Source organism: Sturnira hondurensis, unplaced genomic scaffold (assembly GCF_014824575.4).
Source record: "Sturnira hondurensis isolate 20B ecotype Veracruz unplaced genomic scaffold, ASM1482457v3 Scaffold0021354, whole genome shotgun sequence".
NCBI classification, from domain to species: Eukaryota; Metazoa; Chordata; class Mammalia; order Chiroptera; family Phyllostomidae; genus Sturnira; species Sturnira hondurensis.
In genome coordinates, this window is record NW_028093985.1 from 30,063,695 (window position 1) to 30,090,204 (window position 26,510).

The 26,510-nt window shown below is 34.5% G+C and overlaps 1 protein-coding gene across 3 annotated transcripts in view; it reads left to right on the forward strand.

The window, feature by feature from the left end:
* FER (FER tyrosine kinase) overlaps positions 1-26,510 on the forward strand; it is a 397,214-nt gene that overhangs the window by 268,739 nt on the left and 101,965 nt on the right. For all 3 annotated transcript variants that reach the window (XM_037032384.1, XM_037032383.1, XM_037032385.1), the window contains 3 exons: positions 3,693-3,749; positions 6,288-6,403; positions 9,321-9,415. In XM_037032384.1, coding sequence (XP_036888279.1) covers positions 3,693-3,749; positions 6,288-6,403; positions 9,321-9,415 — 268 coding nt within the window. The remainder of the gene's footprint in view (positions 1-3,692; positions 3,750-6,287; positions 6,404-9,320; positions 9,416-26,510) is intronic.

A 26,510-nucleotide genomic window follows, 5' to 3' on the forward strand; every position in this document is an offset into this window, starting at 1 on the left:
CCACCTCCCTCCTTTTTCCACCCCTGTTAGTTTTTGTCCATGTGTCCTTTATACTTGTTCCTGTGAATCCTTCCCCTCTCCCCCAGAGATTCCCTCCCCTCTCCCCTATCCCCTCTGGTCCCTGTCAGCCTGTTCTCTATTTCAGTGTCTTTGGTTATATTTTGCTTGCTTGTTTGTTTTGTTGTTTAGCTTCCTGTTAAAGGTGAGATCATATGGTATTTGTCTTTCACTGCCTGGCTTATTTCACTCAGCGTAATGCTTTCTAGTTCCATCCATGCTGTTGCAAAGGGTAGGAGCTCATTCTTTCTTTCTGCTGCATAGAATTCCATTGTATAAATGTACCATAGTTTTTGGATCCACTCATTTAGTGATGGGCACCTAGGTTGGTTGCATCTAATCTTGGCTATTGTAAATTGTGCTGCTATAAACATTGGGGTGCATAGGTTCTTTTGGATTGGTGTTTCAGGGTTCTTAGGATATACTCCTAAGAGTGGAATTGCTGGGTCAAGAGGCAGATCCATTTTTAATATTCTGAGAAAATTTTAACAACATTTGTTAAAAGTATTAACAAATACTTTAAAAATGTTGTTCCAATTGGTCTTGGCCTCCTGGTTTCTGTTAATAAATCTCCAGTCATTCTGATTATTGTTCCCCTATAAATAGTGGGTTATTTTTTCTAGCTGCTTTAAAGGTTTTTTCTTTGTCTTTGGTTTAGTGAGTTTGGGGTTAGTATGGCTTCAAATATTTTTCAGCACTGTCGTCCTCCTTACTTTCTGACTTTGATGTGAATGTTAGACCTATTGGTATTGTCCTACAGACCTTGAAACTGTTCATTTTTTCCACTTTTTTCCCCTCTGTGGCTTACAGTGGATGATTTTTATTGACTACTGAAATTTCATATAATTTTCTTGTGTCACAAATTTTTTTAACCATTTAAAAATGCAAAAACCATTCTTAGGTCCATCCAAAGACAGGCAGTAAGCCAATCTGGCCTAAGCTTAGTTTGCAATTCCCTGATTTAGTCTTACCACTGATGGATATGATTAGAAGGTAGGTTTTAATTCCTTCCATTTTCAGGTTGCCTTTTTTACCATAGTGCGGTATCTTTGAGGACCTAATTAAAAGTCTGGCATATTTGATCAGGGCCTGTTCTCCTTGGCACAGCCAAAATTCTAATTTTTATTTTTGCTTTTTTTTTCTTTTGCCTATTGGCTTCTGCTTTCACAATCAGAATACCTAAGGTAAAAGTAGGCCCAAAAGACTTGGCTTTTCTTCACCTAACCATAGCTTCTTAGTTCTTCGCTATTTTAGAGCTCTGTTTTCAGTGGTCAGTGGTTTGCTCTGAACAAATCAGTTTTTCAGTTTTTAAACTAAGAACTTTCTTGCCTGCCAGACTGTATTCTTTGAGGACTAGCTTTTGATAATATGTGGAGGTGAAATTAATCCCCAAAGGGCTACTGTAATGGAAAGTAGCATTTTTTACACTTCTTATTTTTTAAAAATCAGCTTTATTCATATATAGTTTACATATGATAAAATGCACATGTTTTAAAAGTATCAATCAATGAAATATCAAAAAGTTAAACACTTTTGTAGCCCACAAAGTTTCTTCTTTGCCCTTTGCAGCCAGCCAACCTTCAGCCCCTGCCTCAGGCAAACACTGCCATGATTTGTAGTGTTATAGGCTAATTGTCCTTCTCTAGAAACTTAGATAAACGGACTCATTATGTATGTATGCATGCGTGTATATAGAGTATATCAGCACTTGTTAGCTCCGCAGAATATTTTTGCAAAAACTCTGCTCTTGTACTCATCCCTTGTAAACTCCTATTTATTGCTGAATAATAATTATCTAAATATACCAAGATTTGTTTATCGGTTCTCCTTTTGCTGAACGTTGGATTGTTTCCAGTTTTTGGCTATTATAAATTCAGCTGCCTACAACATTTCTGGTGGATGTGTTTCCATTTCTCTTGGGTTTATACCTAGGAGTGTTAATTTCTGAATCATTAAGTAGATGTGTATTTAAATGTATAGGAAACTACCAAATTGTCTTTCAGTTGGCTTTCATATTATGTTACATACTCACTAACAGTGTATGAGGAGTCCAGGTTTTCCTCATCCTTGCAATCTTGTATTGTTAACCTTTCTAACTTTAGTATTCTAATAAGGGTGAAATAGGATCTAATTGTGGTTCGTGTTTGTATATCACTGAGGACTAATGAAGTAAAAATTTTTAACGTGCTTATTGTCTATTTGAACATCTTAAATTTTTTATTCAAATTCTTAAGTCAAGTTATTGTCTTGTTATTCAGGTATGAGTTCTCTCTATTGTTTACATATAAATTATCAGATATATGCTTTGCAAAAATGTTCTCCCAGATTGTAGTTTGCCTTTTCATTTTAAAAAAAAAAAGATGCCTTTGAAGAACAAGTGTTTCTAATTTTGATAAATTCCAATTATTTGAAGCATTTTTTTGTTAGGACTTTGTGTGTCTGTCTAAAATCTTTGTCTACTCACTTGGTTGTGAAGATATTCTATGTTTTATTTCAGGACCTTTATAGCTCTAACTTTGCATTTAGATTTAAAGCCTATACATGTAAACTGTCATTTTTAACATCAGAGTTGTTCCCTTTGTTGATCTAACAGAGGATGGTGTTGAGTGTCCTGTGGTGTTTCTGAAAGTACTTCAGATGGCTGTCTAGGACATGCTAAGCGGTACTTAGGTGGCTTTTCACTTCAAGGTGTTTGTTTACTTGGTGTATTTTATTTTATAAACCATAATTATATTTGAACATGTGTAATAGGGGACACTAATTAAAAACAGATCTAATTTTGTTTTACTAATTAAAAACAAATCTTGAATAAAATACATTACTCCAGCATTTTCTTTTCCTTCTCCCTGTCTCTTCCCTGCATACTTCTGTTTTGCCTTCCCTCCTTTTCCCCACAATCTCTCCTTATTCCTTGCTTCATTCCTTTTTCCTTAAAAAAAAAAAAAAACTGTATGCCTTTATAACATTACTATGTATGTGTTTAATAGCTGATATTTTTAGGTGATAAACTGTGCCCTTAGTAGTAATTAGTTCTTGAAGTCAGATAGTAAGATGCTGTTTTATAATGGCATCTTTGCATCAGTGGTCTAATGTACCATACTTTTGCTTCTTTATTACACTGTAGGAAATTACTTAGAAAAGATTGAGACTACCTTCAGTGTCATAAACAGGGATAATGCATGGCCAGTTTATACGTGGAAAAATTAGTTCTTATTAATGTGGTCTGGGTACAAAAAGAATTCTCTATGATCAAGGGAGAACTGGAAATTTTGCCTTGTGAAATGAAATTCTCTCATGTACTTAAGGCACAAAACTTTTAAAATGACATAATAGCATAGCCTACACTTCATGGGGAGAGAAAAGTGCGTGCTATGTTCTAGTTATGGGGGCACCATCATTTTGACAGCTGAAATTTCTGATAGAAGTTGGTATAATGTAGATTTTAAAATCCTATTGTGTAGTGATATTTTTAAATCCGTTTTATAGCCTCTTGAGGTTACAACTTCTTAGTGTGCTGTAGATTGAATGGTTTGAATGAAATATCCCCTCAGGTCTATTTCCCACTTCCTTAAGTGTGTATTACAGAAAATGTACTCTTACTTGGGCTAAAAAATTGTTCCTTTTCTTTGCCACAGGATAAGAAGTGGGTCCTCAATCATGAAGATGTCACATTGGGAGAATTACTGGGCAAGGTATGTAATCAACTGAGCTAAATAACCAAAAGTCTTCACTGCAATTGTGAACTCTGTAGATTGTTCATTTTCTTCAAATCCTTCTTACATTGCAGCAGCCAACGAGGTGCATTCCCACATTAACCTAGAGGAGCACAATACCACATCTCTAACAGATACTAGGATGTTCACTGACATAGATGTGTGAAAACCTTTGTAAGATTTAAGGACAGTTTTTGAATTTTAAAAATAGTGTTGTGTGTCTTCCTCTAAATTAAAAGCCATAATTCTATTATTGCAGTGTAGAAAGCCAAAACTAGTGAGCTGAGATTTGAAAAGAAACTGTGAGGTAATAAAAGTTTAAATAAACACCTAATAGTCCTGTTCTATTTGTTTCTGGCTACATATGATAGTTTAGAAAATGCAAAATACTGCTCTTGGGGATTTCAAGATTGTATATAGAATCACAATATGTAACATTAGGCATATTATTTTTCTAAAAATGATATGGACAAGACGCACATGGCAGTGTAAACATTCATATGTAGCTAGCTCTATTGGTTGTCAGAGAAGACAGATATGTATGCTGAGAGTCCCTTTCTTCTGATCAAGTTGCAAGTTTCTTCCAATTCATAGGCTATATGAAAGTAAATTATGTCCAACAATAATGGCAGATATTTGATAATCAAATGGACTATTGCAAATTTATTATTGTTTTTGTAATTGAGTTGCAATGGGTAAATATTAACTTCCTTGTCAATGATGAAATTCATCATGTTTCTATTTGAAATATTGAATTCCATTTAGTTTCATAATGCAATGTGAAAAACAGTGTAAAATCTACCCCCTAGGACCAAGGACCTCTTGTGAGGAATGAAATAAAAATACACAGACATACTTAGCCTCATGGACTTAAGGTCAGTAGCAGCCATGAAGCTGTGCCTGTTAAATGGTAGGGAGTGATAGGTGTCCTAGGCTCCTCTTGACTGCTTTGGATAGAGAGCAGGTGTTCTGGGAAGCCTAGTCTTTTTCTCAGCGTTTGGAGATTCCCCGCTTGACCACTGTGGATAGATTTGAGAAGTCTGTCAAATCCTCTGAGTTGTGACTGTTTAAAATTTTTGAATGCCTACTAATATAGCCAAGACCTGTTTGATAGGGCACAAACCATTAGAAAAGTACGAAGGGTTAGTCAGTTATGGGATACATGTTCAGTTATGGGATACATGATTTGGGGAAGATCAAGAAAAGTCTTCATGAAGAAGGGGGCTTAAGAAATGAACTTAAAGATTACTTAGCATTTTTTCTGGTTGGGGTTGTGGGGTGGTTCCCATGGAGGATAAAAACGTAGAAAAGGCATAGCATGTATCTTGGAATCACTAGGAACTTGACATTAGGGTATGTGAGCTTGTCATAACCTTATTTTTTAATATTTGAGTTGAATATTAGATTTAATAATAATATTGTTTATTACTTAGATTTTAAGTATACTTTACCTAAGTAAAATAAAAATTTAACTATTAAGTAAAATATTAAGTAATATTTAAAACATTCAAAAATATTTTGACTTTTAATAATTTTAAATTATTTATTATCGACATGTAAAAATTTACATTCCTTGAAATATCGTTAACAGTTACATTGATCATAGAACTCCAAAAACTCAGTAACAAGCAGACTTCTCCTTCAGCTACTTCTTGCTCAACAACAATAGCATGGAATCATGTTATAATATAATGCTTGCACATTACAATTATAGCTTTATAAGAATATACAAGCATACATAGAAAAGTTGGAAGGGAATACTAAAAAATATTTGTTGTGTTAGCCTGGTAAGTCATCTCTATAATGTTTTGTGTTTATAATAAAAGGGAAAATGACTTTAAACTAGAAATTAGGCATTTTAAGTCAAAATATAGTTTAGCCATAGAATAAGGTTAGAAGTTCATAACCTTGTCATAGAAATGACCTGTCAAGGGTGACATGGGCATTTGGGTGAGAGCCTCGTCTTCCTTGGTACCTTCCCTCAGGGAATGACAACCCACAGCAGGGGCTGTTGCCAGTCCTTCATCTGCCTGGGTTCTGTTGCCTCTCCCTCTTCTCTTCCTCTCTCACTCTTCCCCAGCCGATAGGACTGTGTGGCTCAGCACCAGCAGTCATGCCACAGAATCTCTCCTTTATCGTTAAACATTCTTGGATAATATTTTACATTTAATAAAATGCAGATAGTGGGACTAGACTGAATGAAACTTATGTTACTCTGATAGTGTCAATTTGAGTTTCTCCTTTTGTCGTATTTTCTCTTTTATTTTTCCCCATTTTCCTTCTCAGTCTTCCTCCAGCCTCAGTCTTCTGAACGTTTGTTATGTTGGGTAGCAAATTTAAAATTGGGAGGTTGGTAAGAGTGACTGTCCTGATCTTTATTTCCACTTTGAACTACAGATAATGCTAACAGAGTACTTTGATTAATTCAAAGTGCATCAGTACATGCTTTTCTTGTATTTTGTGAAGATTTATGTGGCTGTCTTACATCTCAACCTATAAATGTATTTGTATTTTCAGGGAAATTTTGGTGAAGTATTTAAGGGTGTATTAAAGGATAAAACTGCTGTTGCTGTTAAAACATGTAAAGAAGATCTTCCTCAGGAACTGAAAATAAAATTTTTACAAGAAGCCAAGTGAGTTCTTTAAAGTTATGTAAAATATGTATTTATAATATAAGCAATTCACTAAAATGTAAGTTTGGAAATTACGATTTTCTGAGGTATGAATAAGCACTTTCAGAATCCTCATAAATAGCATTTAACACTATGTGGAAACAGTTTCCACTATGTTAAACTGTACATCAGTTAGGCAACCATAATCAAAAGAACCTGATGCTTAAAAACAGTGAATATTCTTTACATTTTAAAAAAATATTGCAATGTTTGCTTTTATCCCACATGCATATACATATATATATGTGAATATACAAAATTGTGATTTTCCTTATAATAAAAACATTACTGTATTCTATATATGTAAATATATACTTTATAAATATTTAGGTATATAATTTCATTTCTTCTGCCTTACTCAGATATCATGACTTGATTCTTTTTTCTCATCTGTTGGTTTTCTTTTTTAAGAACCCCAATGTCTTCTTTAATTTAGTATCTGGCATTGGTTCCAAAATTTACATACTGTTTTGTTTTCTAATTGATCTTCTTGGAGCATTGTCTTCTTTTCCTTATTACTCGCTAAAATTTAATGTTTCAGAATTACTACCCCTGTATTGTGGACAGTTAAAACTATTCTGTTGATGGTAACATCTGGTTTATACAACTAAACACAAACCAAATTGAAAGATGCTTTGGGTAGAGTGAGGACAGACATGGTTGGGGGATGGGTGGGTGGGTGAATGGATGGATGGCAGAAGAGGAGAATACATGAATCTATAGGTTGTTGGTGTGAAGGGAGAGAGGGACAGGAGTGTCTGGGGGGGGGGGGTGTCTCCATGAGCAACTAGAACAAAATTGAAGTCTTCTTAGAGTATCATGGAGAACAGAGGACATGGCACTGACAGGATATGGTGATGAGAGAACTAAGTACCACAATATGGAGCATTTTAATGTGTATTTCTCCATTTATCTAAAAATGACTATTGATGGAAATGGAGTAAACTAGTGTGATGCATTTATTAAATATCTATAGAATAAAGTTGAAAACGTTTTATGTATATTATTGGCAACTCAGAAAAATAAACTCTGATAAATTTAAAGATGTGTTACTACAATTGAAATTCATAGGTTTATTATTTTATAGGTATTCACAGGTATTCTTATGGTACAAGTAATATACCACATCTTCAAAAATATTTAATTTTTTGGCCCTGGCTGTGTAGCTCAGTGGATTGAGCGTGGGCCTGCGAACCAAGCAACCACGGTTCAATTCCCAGTCAGGGCACATGCCTTGGTTGCAGGCCAGTTCCTAGCAGGGGACCCATGAGAAGCAACCATACATTGATATTTCCCATACATTTCTCTCTCTCTCTCCTTCCCTTCCCCTCTAAGGATAAATAAATAAACTCTTTAAAAAATATTTAATTTTTTGCTTTCTAATTTGATTGTTTTATCGCAAAGTAGAGTTTATTTTCTTCTTCTAAAGTGAGATAATTTTAAGAATGAAAATCATGTCCATGCAAAACTCCTGTGTCTTTTAATAGATGATAGAGCTATATATTGAGATATTTAATATTAATGGAGTTCAGGTTGGCTGTTTTATGGAATTTCTTTACTAAGTAGTTTCCAACCTCAGAAATGATATTTTGAATTAGTCAAACATTCTAAAACTTCTTTTTAATTCCTTGTAGAAATTGCAAACTCATTGTCAGGATATTTTCTTCATTTCTAGAATTCTTCCCCATTTATCTTTTCATTTACAAATCATTCTGCATTTTCAATATAAAAAATTTTTCTTAGAGCTATCTCTGCTTTAGTTGTCCATGTACAAAATGTATATAAACTGTTTTTTCTTTCATCAAATAAAATTATTTTTTTATTCTTTTAAGAAGGAAAACTGCATCTTTCAAATATTGAGGGAACTTGTAACTATGTCAACAGGATAATGTGGTTTAAAATTCAGTAACAGAAATCATCAGGGTAGACAGGCCTCTGAGGAAATCTAATCTTGTAACTCAAGTTTAAAGTCCTAAGGATGAGTCTGTGCTATTTCATAGCCCTCTGAAATTTTGCCTTATCCAAATTGTGTTTCTGCTTCAGCTTGATCCTGAAACTGTGACTCAGCTATTGGTTAACCTTTTGCCAGCTTTCTCAAAACTTTTGATGTTTACTATTTTGAAATTGATTGTGATCATCAAGAAAGCACTTACTACAAAATCTAATGAAGGGATTGCCATATAATATTACTGTGAATTGGATTCTCATTTTTATATATTTAAAATCAAGTGTTTACAGAACACAAAATAAAACAAAGATGCTACCCTTGCAGCTTACAGTTTTGAGTTTACTAATATTCTCACCTGTGGTTTAGGGAGTTCCATATGTTTTGAAATAAGTAAATTATTCCTATTTAGCTTGATTGTTAGTCATTCAGAATGGATAATAGTTTTTAAGTGAATATTTAATTGAATTAAGTATACTTGACTCATTTGTACCTGTAGCTTTCCAATATTTATCAAAATTTGCATATATCCCATTTATTATAATTGGGTTCATATTGAAGTTTTAAAAATTGATTGAACAACAGTAAAAAAGAAAGGAAAAAATTGAATTATATCAGTTGAAGCATTTTACTTGCATACGTATTTATTCATGTATTTATTTATTTATTTATTTATCTATCTTTAGAGGGGAAAGGAAGGAGAGAGAGAGAGAAATATCAATGTATGGTTGTCTTTCACGTGTGCCCTGCTAGAAACTGGCCTGCAACCCAGGCATGTACCCTGACTGGAAATCGAACTGCAATTGTTTGGTTCGCAGGCCCATGCTCAATCCACTGAGCTACACCAGCCAGGGCTACTTGCGTACACTCTTTTTGATCATAAATTAAAGCTTTATTATTCAAATAATTATTCTTACACTTTTTCTCATACAGAATTCTCAAGCAATACGATCATCCCAACATTGTCAAGCTTATTGGAGTCTGCACGCAAAGACAGCCCATCTATATCATTATGGAACTGATCCCAGGTAATCTCATTGCAGAGCTTTTTTCAGTGACATTTCAGTATTGTGCTTCATCACTTTTACATGTTCAGTCTCTTTGATTTCTCCTCGTAAAGTTTCCAAGGATGTTGTTTAACATTTTCCTAATGACAAAGAACTTGTACACATTCTGGATATTTTTATAGTCTATACAATAATTTGCTATTCTTAGAAAATGTCAACCAACCTTTTATGAAAGAGAAAATAACTTATTATAGTATAGTTACACATGGAATTTAGTTTATATAATATTTATGTGAAAAAGGCTATTCAGAAAAATAGCCTACTTTGTTTGATTTTATAACAATGACATAATACTGTTGTATACATAGTTCATTATGTATTATTTTCTAAGTATTGTACACTACCACACATACTTATTTGATGGCATATAATAATCCCAAAGTGCTTTTGGTCACTTATGAACTATGAACTAATTTTATGTGTGGACAGAACAAACAACAACAACAAATGTCTTGGAGCTTGTCTTTGTGTATCTTGTGACTTTTAGCACCTACAGGCTTTTGATTAACAATTTTTGCCAACAAACAAGGATAACATGAAACATATAGTAGAATACATTTTCAATTTCTTTTCATTGTATATCTTCCCATTGTGGGAAATATAAACAGAGATAAACTTTGATCTTTATAAGATTTGCAAATACAATATGTAGTAACTGCAAAGATTTGCTTTGTTGCTTTTAATGACTACTCATTTTTAAAGGAGAAACTTAAAGGAATATAAAAATATTTTAATATACTTTGTACATAATATATGTATACTTTATTATATTGACACATGTGGACACCTGCGAAACCATCACCCCAAAGTAATGAACCCATCTATCACCCCTAGCTTCTCCCACACCTCTTCTTAGTCCCTTCCTTCTTCCACTCTACCCCTGTCCAGTCAACCACTGATTTGCTTCCCGAAATTATATTTTGATTAGCATTTCTTAGAATTTTATATAAATGGAATTGTACAGTCTATACACTCTTGTGATTCATTCATGTTATAATGCATTTCAATAATTATTCCTTTTTATTGCCGAATAGGATTGTATCACATGAGTATACCACAGTTTGTCCATTTAGATGTCGATAAGATGTTGGGATTGTTTTCTCTTTGGGGCTACCACAACTGAAGCTGATGTGAACATTTATGTACACATCTTTGAATGAACATGTGCTCTCATTTTTCTAGGGAAAATACCTAGAATTGGGAAAATGGATCATATGGAATGTGAGTGTTAAAGATACAGATCTGAAATCTCTAGTGCTAAAACATTTATATCTCACATTCTCATAGCATAAAAACTGGGCCAAAACACTAAGTTTAAGAATAATGGACTCATACTCTTACGACATTTTCAAGTTAAGCCTTGGTAACAAACTTTTCCCATTCTCTAGTTTTTTATTTTCCCGTCAGTACAGTCCTGTGCACTCTTTCCCTTTCTCATCAATGAAGACATCAGAATGTGAAAGCATCAACCATCAAAACAGCACAAAGTCCTTGTAAAAAATGTTTCCACTACAAAATCAAAAGCTGATATGTATATTAACCTAGGGATTTAACCCAGTTGTGCAAGGCTGGTTTCAACATTTAAAAATCTATTAGTGTAATCCATCGCATCAACAAGGTAAAAAAGAAAAATCACATGATCATACCACATTGCAGTGGAAGCATTTGACAAAATCTAACACTCATTCTCGATTAAAAAAATCCTTAGTAAACGAGGAATAAAGGGGAACTTCCTCAACTTGAGATATATATTATATGTATGTGTGTATGTATGTATGTATATGTGTGTACATAGATATACACGATGTATATATATGCATTGTGTGTGTATGTATGTATTCATATGCACAGATGTACATATACATAGATGTGTGTATACACACACACTCTACAGCTAACATCATGCTTAATGGTAGGAAAATTGAAGCTTCCCCAATAAGATCAGGAGCAAGGTAAGGATGCTCTTCCCACTATTCTGTTTTAACATCATACTGCAAGTCCTGGCTAATGCAATAAAACAAGAAAAGGAAACAAAAGGTATATTGACTGAGAAGGAAGAAATAAAACTGTCTTTATTCATAGAAGGCAGTTTGGCAGTTTCTTACAAAACTAAACATACTCTTATTAAATATACTAACATATAATTTATTAATCATAGTCTTTAATATTTACCCAAATGAGTTGAAATTCATGTCCACACAAAAATTTGTACATGGATATTATAGCAGCTTTGTTCATAATGCCAAAACTTGGAACAACTAAAATGTCTTATACTAGCTAAGTGGATAAATAATCTGTGGTACATCCAAACGATGTTATTCATTGCTAAAATGAAATAGTTCATAAAAAGTCATAGAGGAAAAACTTAAGGTGCATATTACTAATTAAACAAAGCCAATCTGAAAAGACTTCATAGTCTGTGACTACCATCATGGCATTCTGGAAAAGGGGAAATTAGAGATAGTTAAAAGTTCAGTGGTTATCAGCAATTAAGGTGGGATAAGTGGGCAGAGCACAGGATTTTTAGGATACTGAAACTAATATATATGGTACAATAATAGATAAATGTCATTTTACTTTTGTCCATACCAATACCATGCACAACACCAAGAGTGACCCCTAATGTAAACTGTGGACTTTGGGTGATAATACAGTGTTGATGTAGACTCATTGCGTGTAACAAATGTACCATTCTGGTGGAGGATATTGGTAAATGGGGAAGGCTGTACTGTGTGGGGCAGAGGTTATATGGAAAATATCTGTATGTTCTTTACATTTTTGTAAACAAAAACTGCTCTCAAAATCTTTAAAGTTTTTTTAAACAATAGAAATGAAATACACTTGGATCTCTCTGTCATTTCTCCATTCACTTACCTCCTCCCTCCCTCCCATTTCAACCTTCAGTGACATATCTATATGGTTGATGAAAGTCTATAGTGTAGAGGGTAGTGATGGAGAACTGGAACTCTAGTAAGTGTTGGTGAAGATGTGGAAAAACCAGAGCCTTCAGCCACTTTGGAAAAGCTTTACATCTCAGAATGTTATACACTTGCCCATAAATTTTCCACTTAAACTAAGAGTTCTAATCCTAGGTATTTACCCAAGAAAATAAAAAATCTATCACTGTTTGTGGTGAAAACTGTAATCTGATGTTAATAGCAGCATTATTTATAATAGCTTCAAAATGAAAACAACGAAAATGTCTATTAACTGGTGAGTTGATAAATAATAGAGTGTATTTATATAATAGATACTGTTAAGCAATAAAGTAAATGATCTAATAAATGCTACAATATAGATGAACCTCAGAAACTTTATGCTAATTAAGCAAGTCTAGTACAGAAGACACTATATCGTATGATTCTGTTTCTATGAAATGCCCAGAAAAGACACCCACAGATAAAGCAGATTTGTAGCTTCCTGGAGCTGGGGTTTAGTTGGAGTTGACAATAAAGGCATGAGGGATTTTTTTGGACTGATGAAAATGTTCTCACCTGGATTACAGTCATGGTTGCTTTTGACTGTAATCCAGCTGTCACAATACAATCTAACAAAATTGTTTTGAATGAAGTTGAAGGCAACTAACCACTACTAGAGCTATTCTACAGAAAAAATCTTGATGGAAACTTGTCAAACTTTGTAAACTGTAAACTTGTCAAAACTCATAGAATTGTACATTAAGATGGATACATTTTTTGTACATAAACCGAGCTTCAGTGTAGCTGTTAAAGGCCCAGGGTGTGGCTCCATTTGTTGGGCGTTGTCCTGCAAAGTGAAAGATTCCCAGTTAGGGTGCCTCTAGGTTGCTGGTTCAGCCCTGGTCAGGGCAGGTGTGAGAGGCAGTTGATCCACCTTTTTCACAGGACCTTCTGTGCTTTTTCACAGGACCTTCTCCATATCCTGCACAAATCTTTTTTTTTTTTTTTTTTGCTTTTCAACCGAGTTTTTACCTTTCTTGAAATAATAAAGCATAATATGCTGAAAATGTGTATTTTTCCATCTGCCATACTAAAATGGCTACACAAAAAGTCACCAATTTTGATGGTATTTTTTAAAGTGCGTGCTACTGTAACAGCTGTCACAATACAATCTAACAAAATTGTTTTGAATGAAGTTGAAGGCAACTAATCACTATTAGAGCTATTGTACAGAAAAATCTTGATGGACTTTTTGGCCAACCCAGTATTTAGCTTTCAGTGATCTTTCTGTCCTTATATGTAGAACTAAAGTGGCTAGATTAAATGGCCTCTGAATTTTAGCTCAAACCTATAATATTTTAGTTATCAAATTTTTTCTAAATTTGAAACCTTTCATAACAAACTCTCATACCACTCTAAAAAAATATTTTTCTGTGTGTTCTTCTTTTCATGGAAAGTGTGATGGGGAAAGAACCAACTAGTTTTCATTCTTATAAAGTAGCAAATAAGATACAGTATTTTTAGTTAGGTTAAATTTTAAAGTTGTCAAAGCACTTTAATTAATATTATGTCATTTGTTCTACCAGGCAGTATTTTATCCCCATTTACAAATAAGTTAAATGGAGTTAGAGGGTTTAAAGTGACATGTCAACATGAGTTTAATAGCAAGTGGGAAATCGTGCTGTTTTCTGTTATATCACTCAGTTAATAAGTTGGTCAAAATATATAATCCTTTTAGGAATTGAAAATACAAATGAAAATTCAGGCCAATGTCTATGCAAGGTACCCTATGGGCAAATACACAAATTCTTGTTCCATAATTTCTCAGCCTGGTGCACAGATAAGTAAATAGCTTTGCAGTAAACAGAACATCTTTTGTTTGAGTTACATTTTTTCTCTGTGGGGATCAAGCTACGGATGGAAGGTTTAGAAAATTGGTAGGTTAAAAGCAAAATTTAATGACCGCTTAGTGTGTAATATGCAAGATGTTTCAAAAATGTATTATGCAGATTTAATATGTTCCTGTTCTCATCAGATAACTTAGCCCTTTGGATTCATAAATCCGAAATATATTTTAACCATAGTAATGTTTTAAGAAATTGTAAGCATTGTAAGAATTGGAGGATTCAAATTTAGAGTGACTACTCCCAAGATGATCCTGTCTTCATTTGAATCACTTCTTGAATTCCAAATACCTTACTTATTTACTTCTTTGCTATGGGTTCCTGGATAAGTAAAATCAAAGAAAAGGCAATTTTAAATGAAACTAGGAAATACTAGAAAACAAACAGAATACCTTCTAATATGCTAAAAGAAGACCCCATTTTACTTTGCAAACAAGTTGTGTAATACTTAGAAATTCAAGTGAATGAAATGATGAGATTTTTAAGTGACAACCATGACTTAAAGGAATATTTATGGTTCAGGCATCTGCCATTTGTTTTCAAAGACGTGGTTAAATCTGAGTGCCACAAGATACCCTCAGGAGTAGGAGACTAAGCAAATTAACCTCTAAGTACAGTGTCTCTGCAGATCCTGGGTAGAGGTAATTAATTTTAGCAAGCCTTAAAAAATGTCAGTCTTCACTCATTCATTCACTAGAGACTTGTACAGTGACTGCCTCCTCCTTTCTGACCTGGATGTTCTCTGAGTTCAAAACTCCCTGGAACTAATTGCATGTTATATTATCCAGTACATTCCTCAGCTCACACTCGTGCGTCCCCCTGGGCCATCCTCAAACTTATCTTAATTTTAAAATGATTTATGGCTTTGGGACTTTAAGAATTATTAAAGAATTTTACCAGGTTTTAGATATTATCAAAATATATCTCTGTAACATGCTTTAAAAAGAGGAATTGAGCTCATATAGTTTATATTGTCTAGAGATTTTACTTAGAAATCTGGACACAATAATATTGTTCTCATAAATATCTCTAAATTTTTAGTAGACATCTTTCCATTGTTAGAATTCCTTTTTCTTTAATTATGTATTTCCATTTTTAATTTCTGTAGGTAATTTCACTAATTCTTGTTAGTAGGTTAAGTTCTCTTTAAAAAATAAGCATTCTACACCTCTAATTTATCATGAAATGTATTATATTTTTATGTGATTTTAACAGAATCGATTTCAGCTGTAAGACATTATAGCAATAGGAGGTTATTAGGAGGCATTGGAAGGGACAGCTCCTGTTCCTTTGATAACAAACTCCCAGTGTTTGGCTCTGGATACTTGCCTTACATTTGTTTCACTCACCATAAATTCGGAAAAGGGTAAATTGTGCCAACCAAAAATTAAGGAACACGGCTTCTGGCCCTCCCTGAGAGAGAGCCCTGAACATCTGAACTGGCACCGTGCCTGATGTAGATTTAGCTCATTGTCAGTTGTCTGACAGTACCACCTCACCACAGGTAGTGTTGGCTTCAGAAGGAAGGATAACATAGTAATTCTCAAGTTACTATTTGTACCAAAAAGGGTAAGGTTATGTCAGCTCCATGGCTGGGTTTTTTATTTTACAAATAAATTATAAAAGACTAAGCTAATTTTGTAGTGTTTATATATTCACATTGTTTGGAGATGTCAACAGGAATACTCTTAAAATAAATCTGGTATGAGTCTCAATGAGTATAATTACAAAGTAATATATATTTCATTTTTGGAAAATGGGTAACTCTTTGTTATATGTTAACTGATGTTACAATATCTAAACTTAGACATTGGTCTTTATTTTGTAGTTCAATTATATTGTGTTAATGAAAAGCACAATAAATGTACTCAGTTGCCATCTTATATCATAAGATAATAGATTTTCATATAATTAAAATATTTCCAACAAAATGTTCTAAAAGGAATGGAAACTTTAATGCATATTTCTTTCTCAGCCAAATGCTGTGCTGGGTTGCCATAATGTTTCATTTGCTGCCTGATATCCCAAAGCAAATGCAGATGGAATGGTTTACGTGACCATTTCTCCAGACACTAAAAGCACTAATATTCTTTGAAATCCATTACTTTATTTATTTTGTACATTGCCTAAGCTGACAACCTGTTGAGATTACAGATGTGTGGTATCGACATTTTCCTGTTGTTTTTCAGGTAGACCACTCCCCTCTAGTGGTATAGACTCTTTCCCAAATATTGAGCTAATGCTAAAAATATTACCCTGAGAAAAGATATTAGATGCGAAACCTAAAATATGACTATTACTTTATTATCTCTTTGATTTGAGTGGTTTTAAAGAAGTGCCTAGGTTTTTATTTCTATCAGTGAACAAATGTTGATGTGTTTTAACAAACATGTTTACATGGTACATTTAAGCCACAGGTGCATTGTGTACCAGCTGACCAATAATCCTCATATGTTTTTTATATTCTGAGCATCTCAAGGTGCTTATACTTGTGACTGCTTCCAGCAAAGAGGCAGGGAGCCTGGTGGGCAGGACAAAGCAGGGTCTGATATTAGACCCTGTTTTTAAAATGCCTTCGTGGTAATTGAAATTTCTTAATGAATGAAAGTAAGTGTAGGAGCTAGGAACATGTGCCTTCCTTCCACAAGAACAAGCAGTTCTTTAAGGTGCTGATTAGTGTTACTGTTGTTTTGTTAGGTCATCATTTTTAAGTTTTGTTACTGTATGTGAGAGTCTTAAAATATTCAGACATAAAGTAATAGTTTAAATGCCAAGAAAATTTGCATTATTTTTGAAAGCCTGCCTATATTTGATGCAAATGTTAGAAGTGTGACTAGGACTAGTAAAACTGGTGAATTCATCTGAAATAAAAAAATCAAATTTTACTTATATTGTTGTTTCTACAAATAAAAAGGTTTTCTCAATAACCTATCCAATGTATATGAAAGTGATAGTGGCTATTAATGAGATTTTCACATTACCGTAATTATAAGAAATACAGTTATTTAATTTAAACAGTGAGGAGCACAAACTATTTTTCTAGGACTAAAAGACAAGTGAAAATTGATTGAATAAAAGTTCTTTAAAAATATTTATTTTATTCATGACAAAAGTTGAAATGTTAGGTTTTTTCTGTTTGCATTGAAGTATACCATATTTTATGTAGAAATCAAACACATGTCTTTTTTTAACATTAACCAAAAATATTGCAATACTACCCATAGTTTCCTTTGTAAATTTCTTTCCTTTCTAGTTGTAGTTAGTCTGTGTATTCAGAAATAACAACCAGACAAACCCTGGACTCTGTGAATTTGTGGAAGAAATGAAAACCTTATGATTTGTATTTAAGAAGGCATATCACTTTATTCATAGATACCACTATTCTTTAAATTGAATTTTATTTAAAAACTATTTGAAGGCTAGATATTTTTAAAATAAGATTTTATTTATTTTTAGAGAGAGGGAAAGGGAGGGAGAAAGAGAGAGAAACATCACAATGTGTGGTTGTCTCTCATGCTCCCCCTAATGGGGACCTGGCCTGAAACCCAGGCATGTGCCCTGGGTGGAAATTGAACCAGTGACCTTTGGTTCACAGGCCAGCTTCATCCACTGAGCCAACCAGCCAGGGCTAGATTATCTTTTAGGTTATTCATTCATTAACTCAACAAAGAGTTACTGAATGCCTACGATATACTAAAGATTCAACAGTGAAGAAAACAGACCATAGACCCCATAAAAAGCAAAAATTTTTGCTCTCATGAAGCTTACATCCTAGTGGGTGTAGAAATATGTTAGATATATAAATAAAATGTATAGTATGTTAAATGTTATTAAGAAAATTAAGCATAGAGGGGAGAAGATATACTCACTGGCCAAGGAAGGCTTCAGAAGGGTAGAATGTTTGAGTGAAAGCCTTATGAAAGTGAGGGAACAAGCTGTTTGGAGGATGAGCATCGCAGTCTTCAGGGGGTTGCAGAAAGGGCAGCGTGGATGTAGTTAAGGGTGAGAGGAAAGTAGTAGGCGAGGTGAGAGAGAGGGGGGTTCAAATGTACAGAGCTTTGTAGATCTTAGCAACAATCTGTTTCAATTTAAGGAGCCATCTTGTGGTGATAAACCATTTGAAACCACGCTCAGTTTCACCAGTGGCCACATCAGCCTCATGATTGTCTCCAAAGAAATACTTTTAGGACTGTATAGATGTAACTACTCCTTAACTGTTAAGGAGTTGAAATTACATTTGGCCCTTTGAAGGCAACTGAGAGGCTGATGTGGCCCCTGGTGAACATGAGTTTGACACTCCTGCCCTAAACTAAACATGCCAGCTTCTTGCTGTCCTGATCAGCTTTTAGGGGTAAATAATGAGACCAGAGCTTTACATTTATGACAAATATCGTGGAAAATACTAAATAATTTTTAGAGTCTCCAGGCCTAAGAGACTGTTTTTTGCTAAGTCACATGGATGAGACTGTATTTTGGCCTTCTCTTCCATTTCCTTCATCAATTTGAATACACTTTTAAGGATGAAGTCATTCTTCTATTTGTTAAATGCTCATTTTATGAGGAGCCAAATTAATTACTTCTGAAAAATTCATTATGCATTTTTCTTTCCTCCTTTCTTCACTAGTTTTCTGGTCATTTTTAATTTCTCTCTGCTCATTTAAGTACTCTTAATTTTCCTTTCTAGGTTTTCAGATAGTATATAACATAAAACATCTTCACAAATTCATTTTGAGGCACTGTACTTTATATTAAACATGGTATAGCCTCTTGTCATTGAAAATGTGAAAATATTAGAAACTGTCATTTTAACAAGGTTTTTTGTACGTGGAACTTTCCTGTTCTGTATTTGCCTTCATTTGTCCTTCTCTGTAAAGCCAAAGTAGACTGTCATTGGTATTTATTTATGAGCATGAATTTCAATTCCAGGAAGAATATGATACAGCTGTGCCTGAAATTGAGAGCCTAATAAATACATCTAGAAAATGTAACCTTTGCTAGAAAATAGAAATTTGCCTAAAATATTCTGTGTCAAAATGAGAAAACAGTGTCACATTGGACAATATCCACACTCCAAAGGAAAGGCCTTACATAGCCCACTGAGAGACAAAGAAGTGACTTTATGGAGCATCGTGAATAACTTTGTATCTTTAGAGATTACATGTATTAAATATTTTCAGGTTAGCAACTGTTTTTTTTAAGACATTGTTTATTTTTCTTAATGTTAGTCTGGTGGTATTGAGACCTTTGTAAAGAGCTTTGGTAAAGACTTGCCAATCATTTTGTCTTCTAAGAAGAGGTCTTTCTACCAGCAAGTGGTTGAATCTTTTTGTTTTCTACCATGGTGACTAAAATTAAGAAAGAAAAATTTTCTGTACTTAACACCAGTCATTTGTTGAATAGGATAAAAGGCTCAAATACTTGTCTCTCTGCAATTTTCTTGATCTTTAAGAGCACTTTCTAAAAATATTACAGGGAAAATTTATAATGTTATATCATGAGAGTATTTATTTTTAAGAGTCAAGTTTATGGTCTTCCATTTTTTTAAGCGGGATTTCTAAATTAATGAGGCTGTAATTTGAAGGAGCTTTATTTCTTTAAAAGTATTTCAACCTGGTCAGCTTTGATAAAAATAAACCCCCAAATTAGCTATTTTAGTTAAAAATACCTGTATTACCCTGTAATTATGTAACTTTGGAACTTAGAAATATGCCTGTTTTTCTTTAAGTCTTCCCATTCTTTATAAACCTGTGTGACATTTGTATTAATTACTTTATTTGATAAACATTTACTGAGTTTCATAAACCCCTATACATTGGTGAAAAATATATCCATGATCTCTTCTCTCACTGAATTCAGTGTAGCAGGAGAGACATATTTTAGAGTAATCACAAATAAATTTATTGTAAATTTTGCTATAAAAACAGTATTGCTGAGAGAAATGGCAAGAGGTAGCACCTAGTTTATTTTAGAGGTCTTGGAAAACAACCCTGGGAGGTGGCATCTGGGTTAGGACCAAAAGATAAAAACAATCTATCTTCGTAAAGGGCTAGGGAGAGGCATGGGGACCAGCAGGTGTGAATGCTGTGGATACAGATTGCTTTTGTATTTGACAAACAAGAGGAGGGTTAGAATGACTGAGGCATCTGAGCCTGGGAGAAACTGGCATATAATAAGGTTGGAAAGTAGAAGAGATGGAATGATGAAGGGCCTCATAAGTCAGGATAAGCAATTTTCTATTATATTCCCAGCATATTTGTGTTTTAGGCAGTGGAGTAAGTTTTTTCTTTCTTTTTTTTTAATGTGGTACTTTCAAACAGTGCATAGGAAACACAATGGAAAATCACCCCAGACCCTCATTCTCTTTGCAATTCTTTTTGGAGGCAACAGCTCTTGCTAGTTTATTGTGGAATTTTGTTGTTTTCTGATTTTGTTTATTTAATTTTAGTTTTATTCTTTCAGAGCTTTTCTTGTGCAAATCAAAACATATATAAATATATATCTTATTTCTTAACATAAATGATAACTTTTCTTGCTGTATTTTTAAAATACACTTTTAATTACAGTTGATGTAAAATATATTAGTTTTGCTGTGCAGTCCAGGGATTAGACTTTTATATAACTTATAATGTAATCACCCCAATAAATCTACTACCTATTTGGTAATAAATACATAGTTATTACAATATTACTGACTATATTTCCTGTGCTGTACTTTATACACCCCTGTGACTATTTTGTAACTACTAATTTGTGCTTCTTAATCCATTCATGGTTTTACCCAGTGCCCCTCATCCACCTCCCTTTGGCAACCATCAAAATGTTCTCTGTACATGAGTCCGTTTCTGTTTCCTTCATTTATTTCCTTCTTTAGATTGTTCATATAAGCAAAAAACACGGTATTTTTTTCCTGTCTTATTTCACTCAGCTCTCTCTAGGTTCATCCATGTTGTTGAAAATGGCAGGATTTCATTTTTTATAGTCAAGTATTATTTCATTGCATACATGACCACAGCTTTTTATCCACTTGCCTACTGATGGGCACTTAAGTTGCTTCCATTTCTTGGCTATTGTAAATAATGCTGCAGTGAACATAAGGATGTATATGTCTTTTCAAATTAGTATTTTGTGAGCCCTGGCTGGTGTAGCTCAGTGGATTGAGCGCGGGCCTGCGAACCAGATATCGTGGTTCGATTCCCAGTCAGGGCTCATGCCTGGGTTGCAGGCCAGTTCCCAGTTCCCGGCAGGGGACGCATGAGAGGCAACCATACATTGATATTTCTCTCCCACTCTCCTTCCCTTCCCCTCTAAAAATAAATAAATAAAATCTTTAAAAAAATTAGTATTTTGTATTTCTTTGGATAAATACCCAAATCAGAAGTGCTGGGTCCTTCTTTGTCTCTTGTTGTAGCCTTTGTTTGAAATTCTATTTTTTCTGGTGTTAAGTATTGTTAGTTTAGTTTTTTAAAATTTCCATTTTCATGAAATATCTTTTCCATCCCTTTACTTTTAGTCTCTGTGTGTCTTTCAGTCTAAAGTGAGCCTCTTAAAGACTGCAGGTATAGGGACTTAGTATCTTACCCATTCCTCCTTTTGGTTCAAACTTTTAACCCATTTGCATTTAAAGTAATTGTTGATAGGTATGTATTTATTGCCATTGTATTACTTATATTTTTTGCTAATTTTTCTTTTTCTTTTTAAAGAAAATCCTTGAACATTTCTTATAATACTGGTTTCTTATAATACTGGCTTGGTGATGATGAACTTACTTATTGTTTTATTGTCTGGGAAGCTGTTTATGTTTTTCAATTCTAAATGATAGCTTTGCTGGGTACAGTAATCTTGGTTGTAGGTCCCTTGCTTTTCAAAACATTGAACATTTTATGCCAGTCCCTTCTGGCCTACAAAGTTTCTGTTGAGAAATCAGCTGACAGTTTTATGGAGGCTCCCTAGTAAGTAACTAACTCCTTTCCCATTGCTTCTTTAAGATTCTCTCTTTGTCTTTAACCTTCAGCATTTTAATTACGATGTGTCTTGGTAAGGGCTTCTTTGAGTTTATTTGGTTTGGGACTGTATGATTCTTGACTTGTATGTCTATTTCCTTTGCTAAATTAGAGCAATTTTCTGTCATTTTTTTCAATTCCTTGCTCTTTCTTCTCCATCCAGTATCCTCATAATGTGAATGTTGGTACACTTCATGTTGTTCCAGAGGCCCGTTAAACTATCCTCACATTTTTTGGATTCTTTTTGCTATTTTTATTGGGCGATTTTGCTACCTTTTGTTCCAAATCCATTATTTGATCCACTGTTTTCTAATCTGTCGATTCCCACTAGTGTATTATTCATTTCAGTTACTGGATTCTTTATTTTTGAATGGTCCTTTTGTGTGTTGTTTTTAATATCCAGTTTAATTTTTTCCTATTTCTTCCTATCTCATTGAAGTTCTCACTGAGTTGATCTACTCTTCCCCTAAATGCATTGATCATCCTTGTGACCAGTGTTTTGATGTCTGCATCTGGTAGATTGTTTCCGTTTTGTTTAGTTCTTTTTCTGGAATTTTGTCCTGTTCTTTCATTTGGGACATGTGTCTTTGTCTTCATTTTGGCTGCCTCCCTGAATTTGTTTCTCTGTATTTGGTAGAGCTGCTACATCTCCCAGTCTTGGTACAGTGGTCTAATATGGTAGGTGTCCTGTAGGGTCCAGCGCACCGTCTCCCTGTCACCCAAGTCACTAAAGGTGTGCCCCACTATGGGTGCATGTACCCTCCTATTCTGGTTGAGCCTTGTTTGATGTTGGCACAACAATGAGAGGGATTGACCCCATAGGTTGATTAGCTTCAAGACTTGCCAGGACTACAGAGAAGGAGCTGCTACTCAGAGGCCCACACCACAGAGCAGAACTCGCTTCAGCAGGGCTCTGACACCCACTTAGTCGGCCTCTTGCAGGTGTCACTTGTAGAGGAGGTTGGGTGGTGCTCTGGTGTGGTCTGAAACTGTCTGCTGGGTGTGCTGGCCCTCCTGCCTCTATCTCTGCGCTGCCTGTGGCCACCCAGCATGAGCTATAATCTATCTGCCGATGGTTGACACTTAATGCTCAGCTTAGGGGTACCCGGGAGAGGCCAACCTGAGAACCAAGAAGGTATAGGCTGCTGAGCTTGGGGGTGCTTAGCAAGACATAAGGAGCATGCTGAGGCCAAATGTTGCTTATTTGGTGTTTGTGGACCTTTGAGAGATTTTAGGGAAGTCCCTAGCATGAGCCAACACAGGCCACTTGTATGGAAACACCACTGGAAACTGATTGGATGGGTCTGCAAGTCAGGTGGGCAGAGTCTCTGAGAATCACCAGGGCAGAGCAAACAGTGTGAGGCAGGTTGATGGAAGCTCAAATGTGGCACCTGTCTGCACCTGCGTGGGTAGGGCTCCGTAGAGGAACAATGTCCTCTGCCAGCACTTCTATTGGAGAATTCTGCCCCTCTAGTCAGTTTGCTTCCTACCCATGTATCGCTGGTGCCTTTTGAGCTGCTGCCCCAGTGCTGAAACTGTGAGTGAGTCTGAGTAGGTCTGTACACAGGCCCTTGAGGAGGAACACCTGGGACTCCAGATCTTCATCTCACTCAGCTTCAGCTCCTGCTGGTTTTCACAGCCAGAAATTATGGAGACTTTTCTTCCCTTCGCTGGAACCGGGGCTGGGGAGCATGGTGTGGGGCTGTGTCTCCTCACTCCTTAGGGGGCCACCTCCACAGCTAAGATATTCCTCCTGATTTTTAGTTGCTGTGTGTGGTAATGGGACCAGCCCATCTGTGTTTCTGCCCAATCTACCAGTCTGGACATGGCGTTTTCTACATGTCCTTAGTTCTGGGACTTCTGTCCACCTAGACTTCAGGTGGTTCTCAGTGGTGGTGGTTCTATAGTTTAGTTGTAATTTTGATATGGCCATAGAGAATATGAGTACCGTGTTTACCTGCACTGTCATCTTGACCAGAAGGCCCCTGTATTTTTTACTTAACAGAGTATTTTGGAGATTTTTTACATCAATATATATTAATTTATTGTACTCTTGTATGAGTAACATAGCATTTGTTTTTGCCCTGCTTGGTAACTGTTTTTCTAGTCATCTGCTACCAAGAGTACTTGAGGAAAAAGTTTTGTGTATCTATGTTTGCTCTTATATGTACCTAAATAGGTACATTATAGGAAAATTCACAACCACTCCCCAGTCTTCATGTCTCTGGATCAACAGTTCAGGCAGCATTATATCTGAATTCAAAGAGCTTATTTTCTAGAAAAGAAACTGGCTCCCCGTGAAGCTGTGCTTCCAGATCGTTCACAGTATAATGTGTAAGAGCAAGTACCTACCAGAGATGAATTTATAAGTGGCCAAACCTAATACTTTAGTCGTGGTTATAAGTTATTAAATTTATTGGAGTGACACTGATGAATAAACGTATATAGGTTTCAAGTGTATAATTCTAAGATGCATCATCCATATATCACTAATATTAACACATAACTTAAAAAGAAATGATTATAAGTAAACAGAAGTTAAGATTAATGAGTTAATGATTTGCTCTTAGTATTCTATGCATATATAATATTTTATATCAAATTGAATTTTTAGCTGAACCTGCTATTGCTAATGTAACTAAAATTAGTTTTGAAGCATCACAATTCTACATGTATGGTTATTTTCTAACCTCTCCAATGTCTCCTCTGTACATTCCCCTCTCAAATCATTGAATCTGTCTCTCATCATCTCTCATTTGCTTTTGTCTTTCTTAAAGCAAAGGATAATTTCAAAGATTAGATTCTGATTAGGTAAGACCTAAAACAAATCAGTGGAAGAAAATATAGCTATTCCAATAACACCATTGCTCGTCACTTTTCCATTTTTATGCAAGCATGGTATATTATATTAAACCTGGCTATAAAAGTGATCTGTAAATCAATACCAAATGTATGAAAGTACATAAATTTTTAATATTATTTTCTAGATAATTTCTTGGCTGAAGATATCTTAGAAATGCCATTTACTTAGCATTTTTAACATGTATCTGTCTAATCAAGTTAGAACTTGCTATAAATNTCGTCACTTTTCCATTTTTATGCAAGCATGGTATATTATATTAAACCTGGCTATAAAAGTGATCTGTAAATCAATACCAAATGTATGAAAGTACATAAATTTTTAATATTATTTTCTAGATAATTTCTTGGCTGAAGATATCTTAGAAATGCCATTTACTTAGCATTTTTAACATGTATCTGTCTGCCACCTAAAAACTAATCATGGTTGGAATCTAATCAAGTTAGAACTTGCTATAAATATATTTTGTAATAAAGAAGAATATTACCCATTTTCAGTTTGAAATATTGCTCCCATTGTACCTGGTATTCTCCACAGTTGTGTGGCATATATAATACATTACAAGGATAATAAAGTGTATACATTTTTAAAATTATTTTTATAATTATCTTCGGAAAAAAATGGTGAAAGACAACTTGGGAGGTATTTCAGAGGGGACACATACTCTTTAATATTAGCTTTCAGTTTTTATGAGTATGTAGTTTTCCAAAGGTTAGTTTTTTCAGATTGGAACCTTTAAAACAATTGCCTTTTTACATTAATTAAATATAGTTATTTAATTAAATATAGTTAAATATAGTATAGTTATTTTTGGGGGGAGGCTATTTTTTTTGTAAGAATTTACGTCATTACATAAGCCAAATGCATGTGAGGAGCAAGGTGGCCCCTCCCCGCCAAAAGAGGTGGAGAGCAGAGCTAGCAATAAGAAGTCAGTAGACTTTAGAAATTAGGCATTTAAAGTTACCTTTTATCATGTAACAGACACTACTATATGGTAAATATAACATTAGCAATATGTGTACATTAAACTAGAGGAAAACTTTATTGGTGTACTCTAATTGAAGCAAATCATATCCTTTTATCATTTTCTCTTAATCTCATAGCTTCAGTTTTGAATGGTAATCTTAATGGTCATTCTAAATGGCTGCCTTCTGTCTACTTGCAAATTAGTTGATACGTGTACTTTTATAATTCTGCTGCAACATTGTTCTCAAACTGGAAGGCTGTGGGAAGTTCAGTGTAATAGCAGTAACAATATCAGTGGCAACAGTAACAGTAGAACTGAATATTTCTTGTTTAACTTGCCACAATTCCAGGCACTGTGCTAAAACTCCTTGAATCTTCTCCACAGCCCTGCAAGGTTGTTACTGTTAG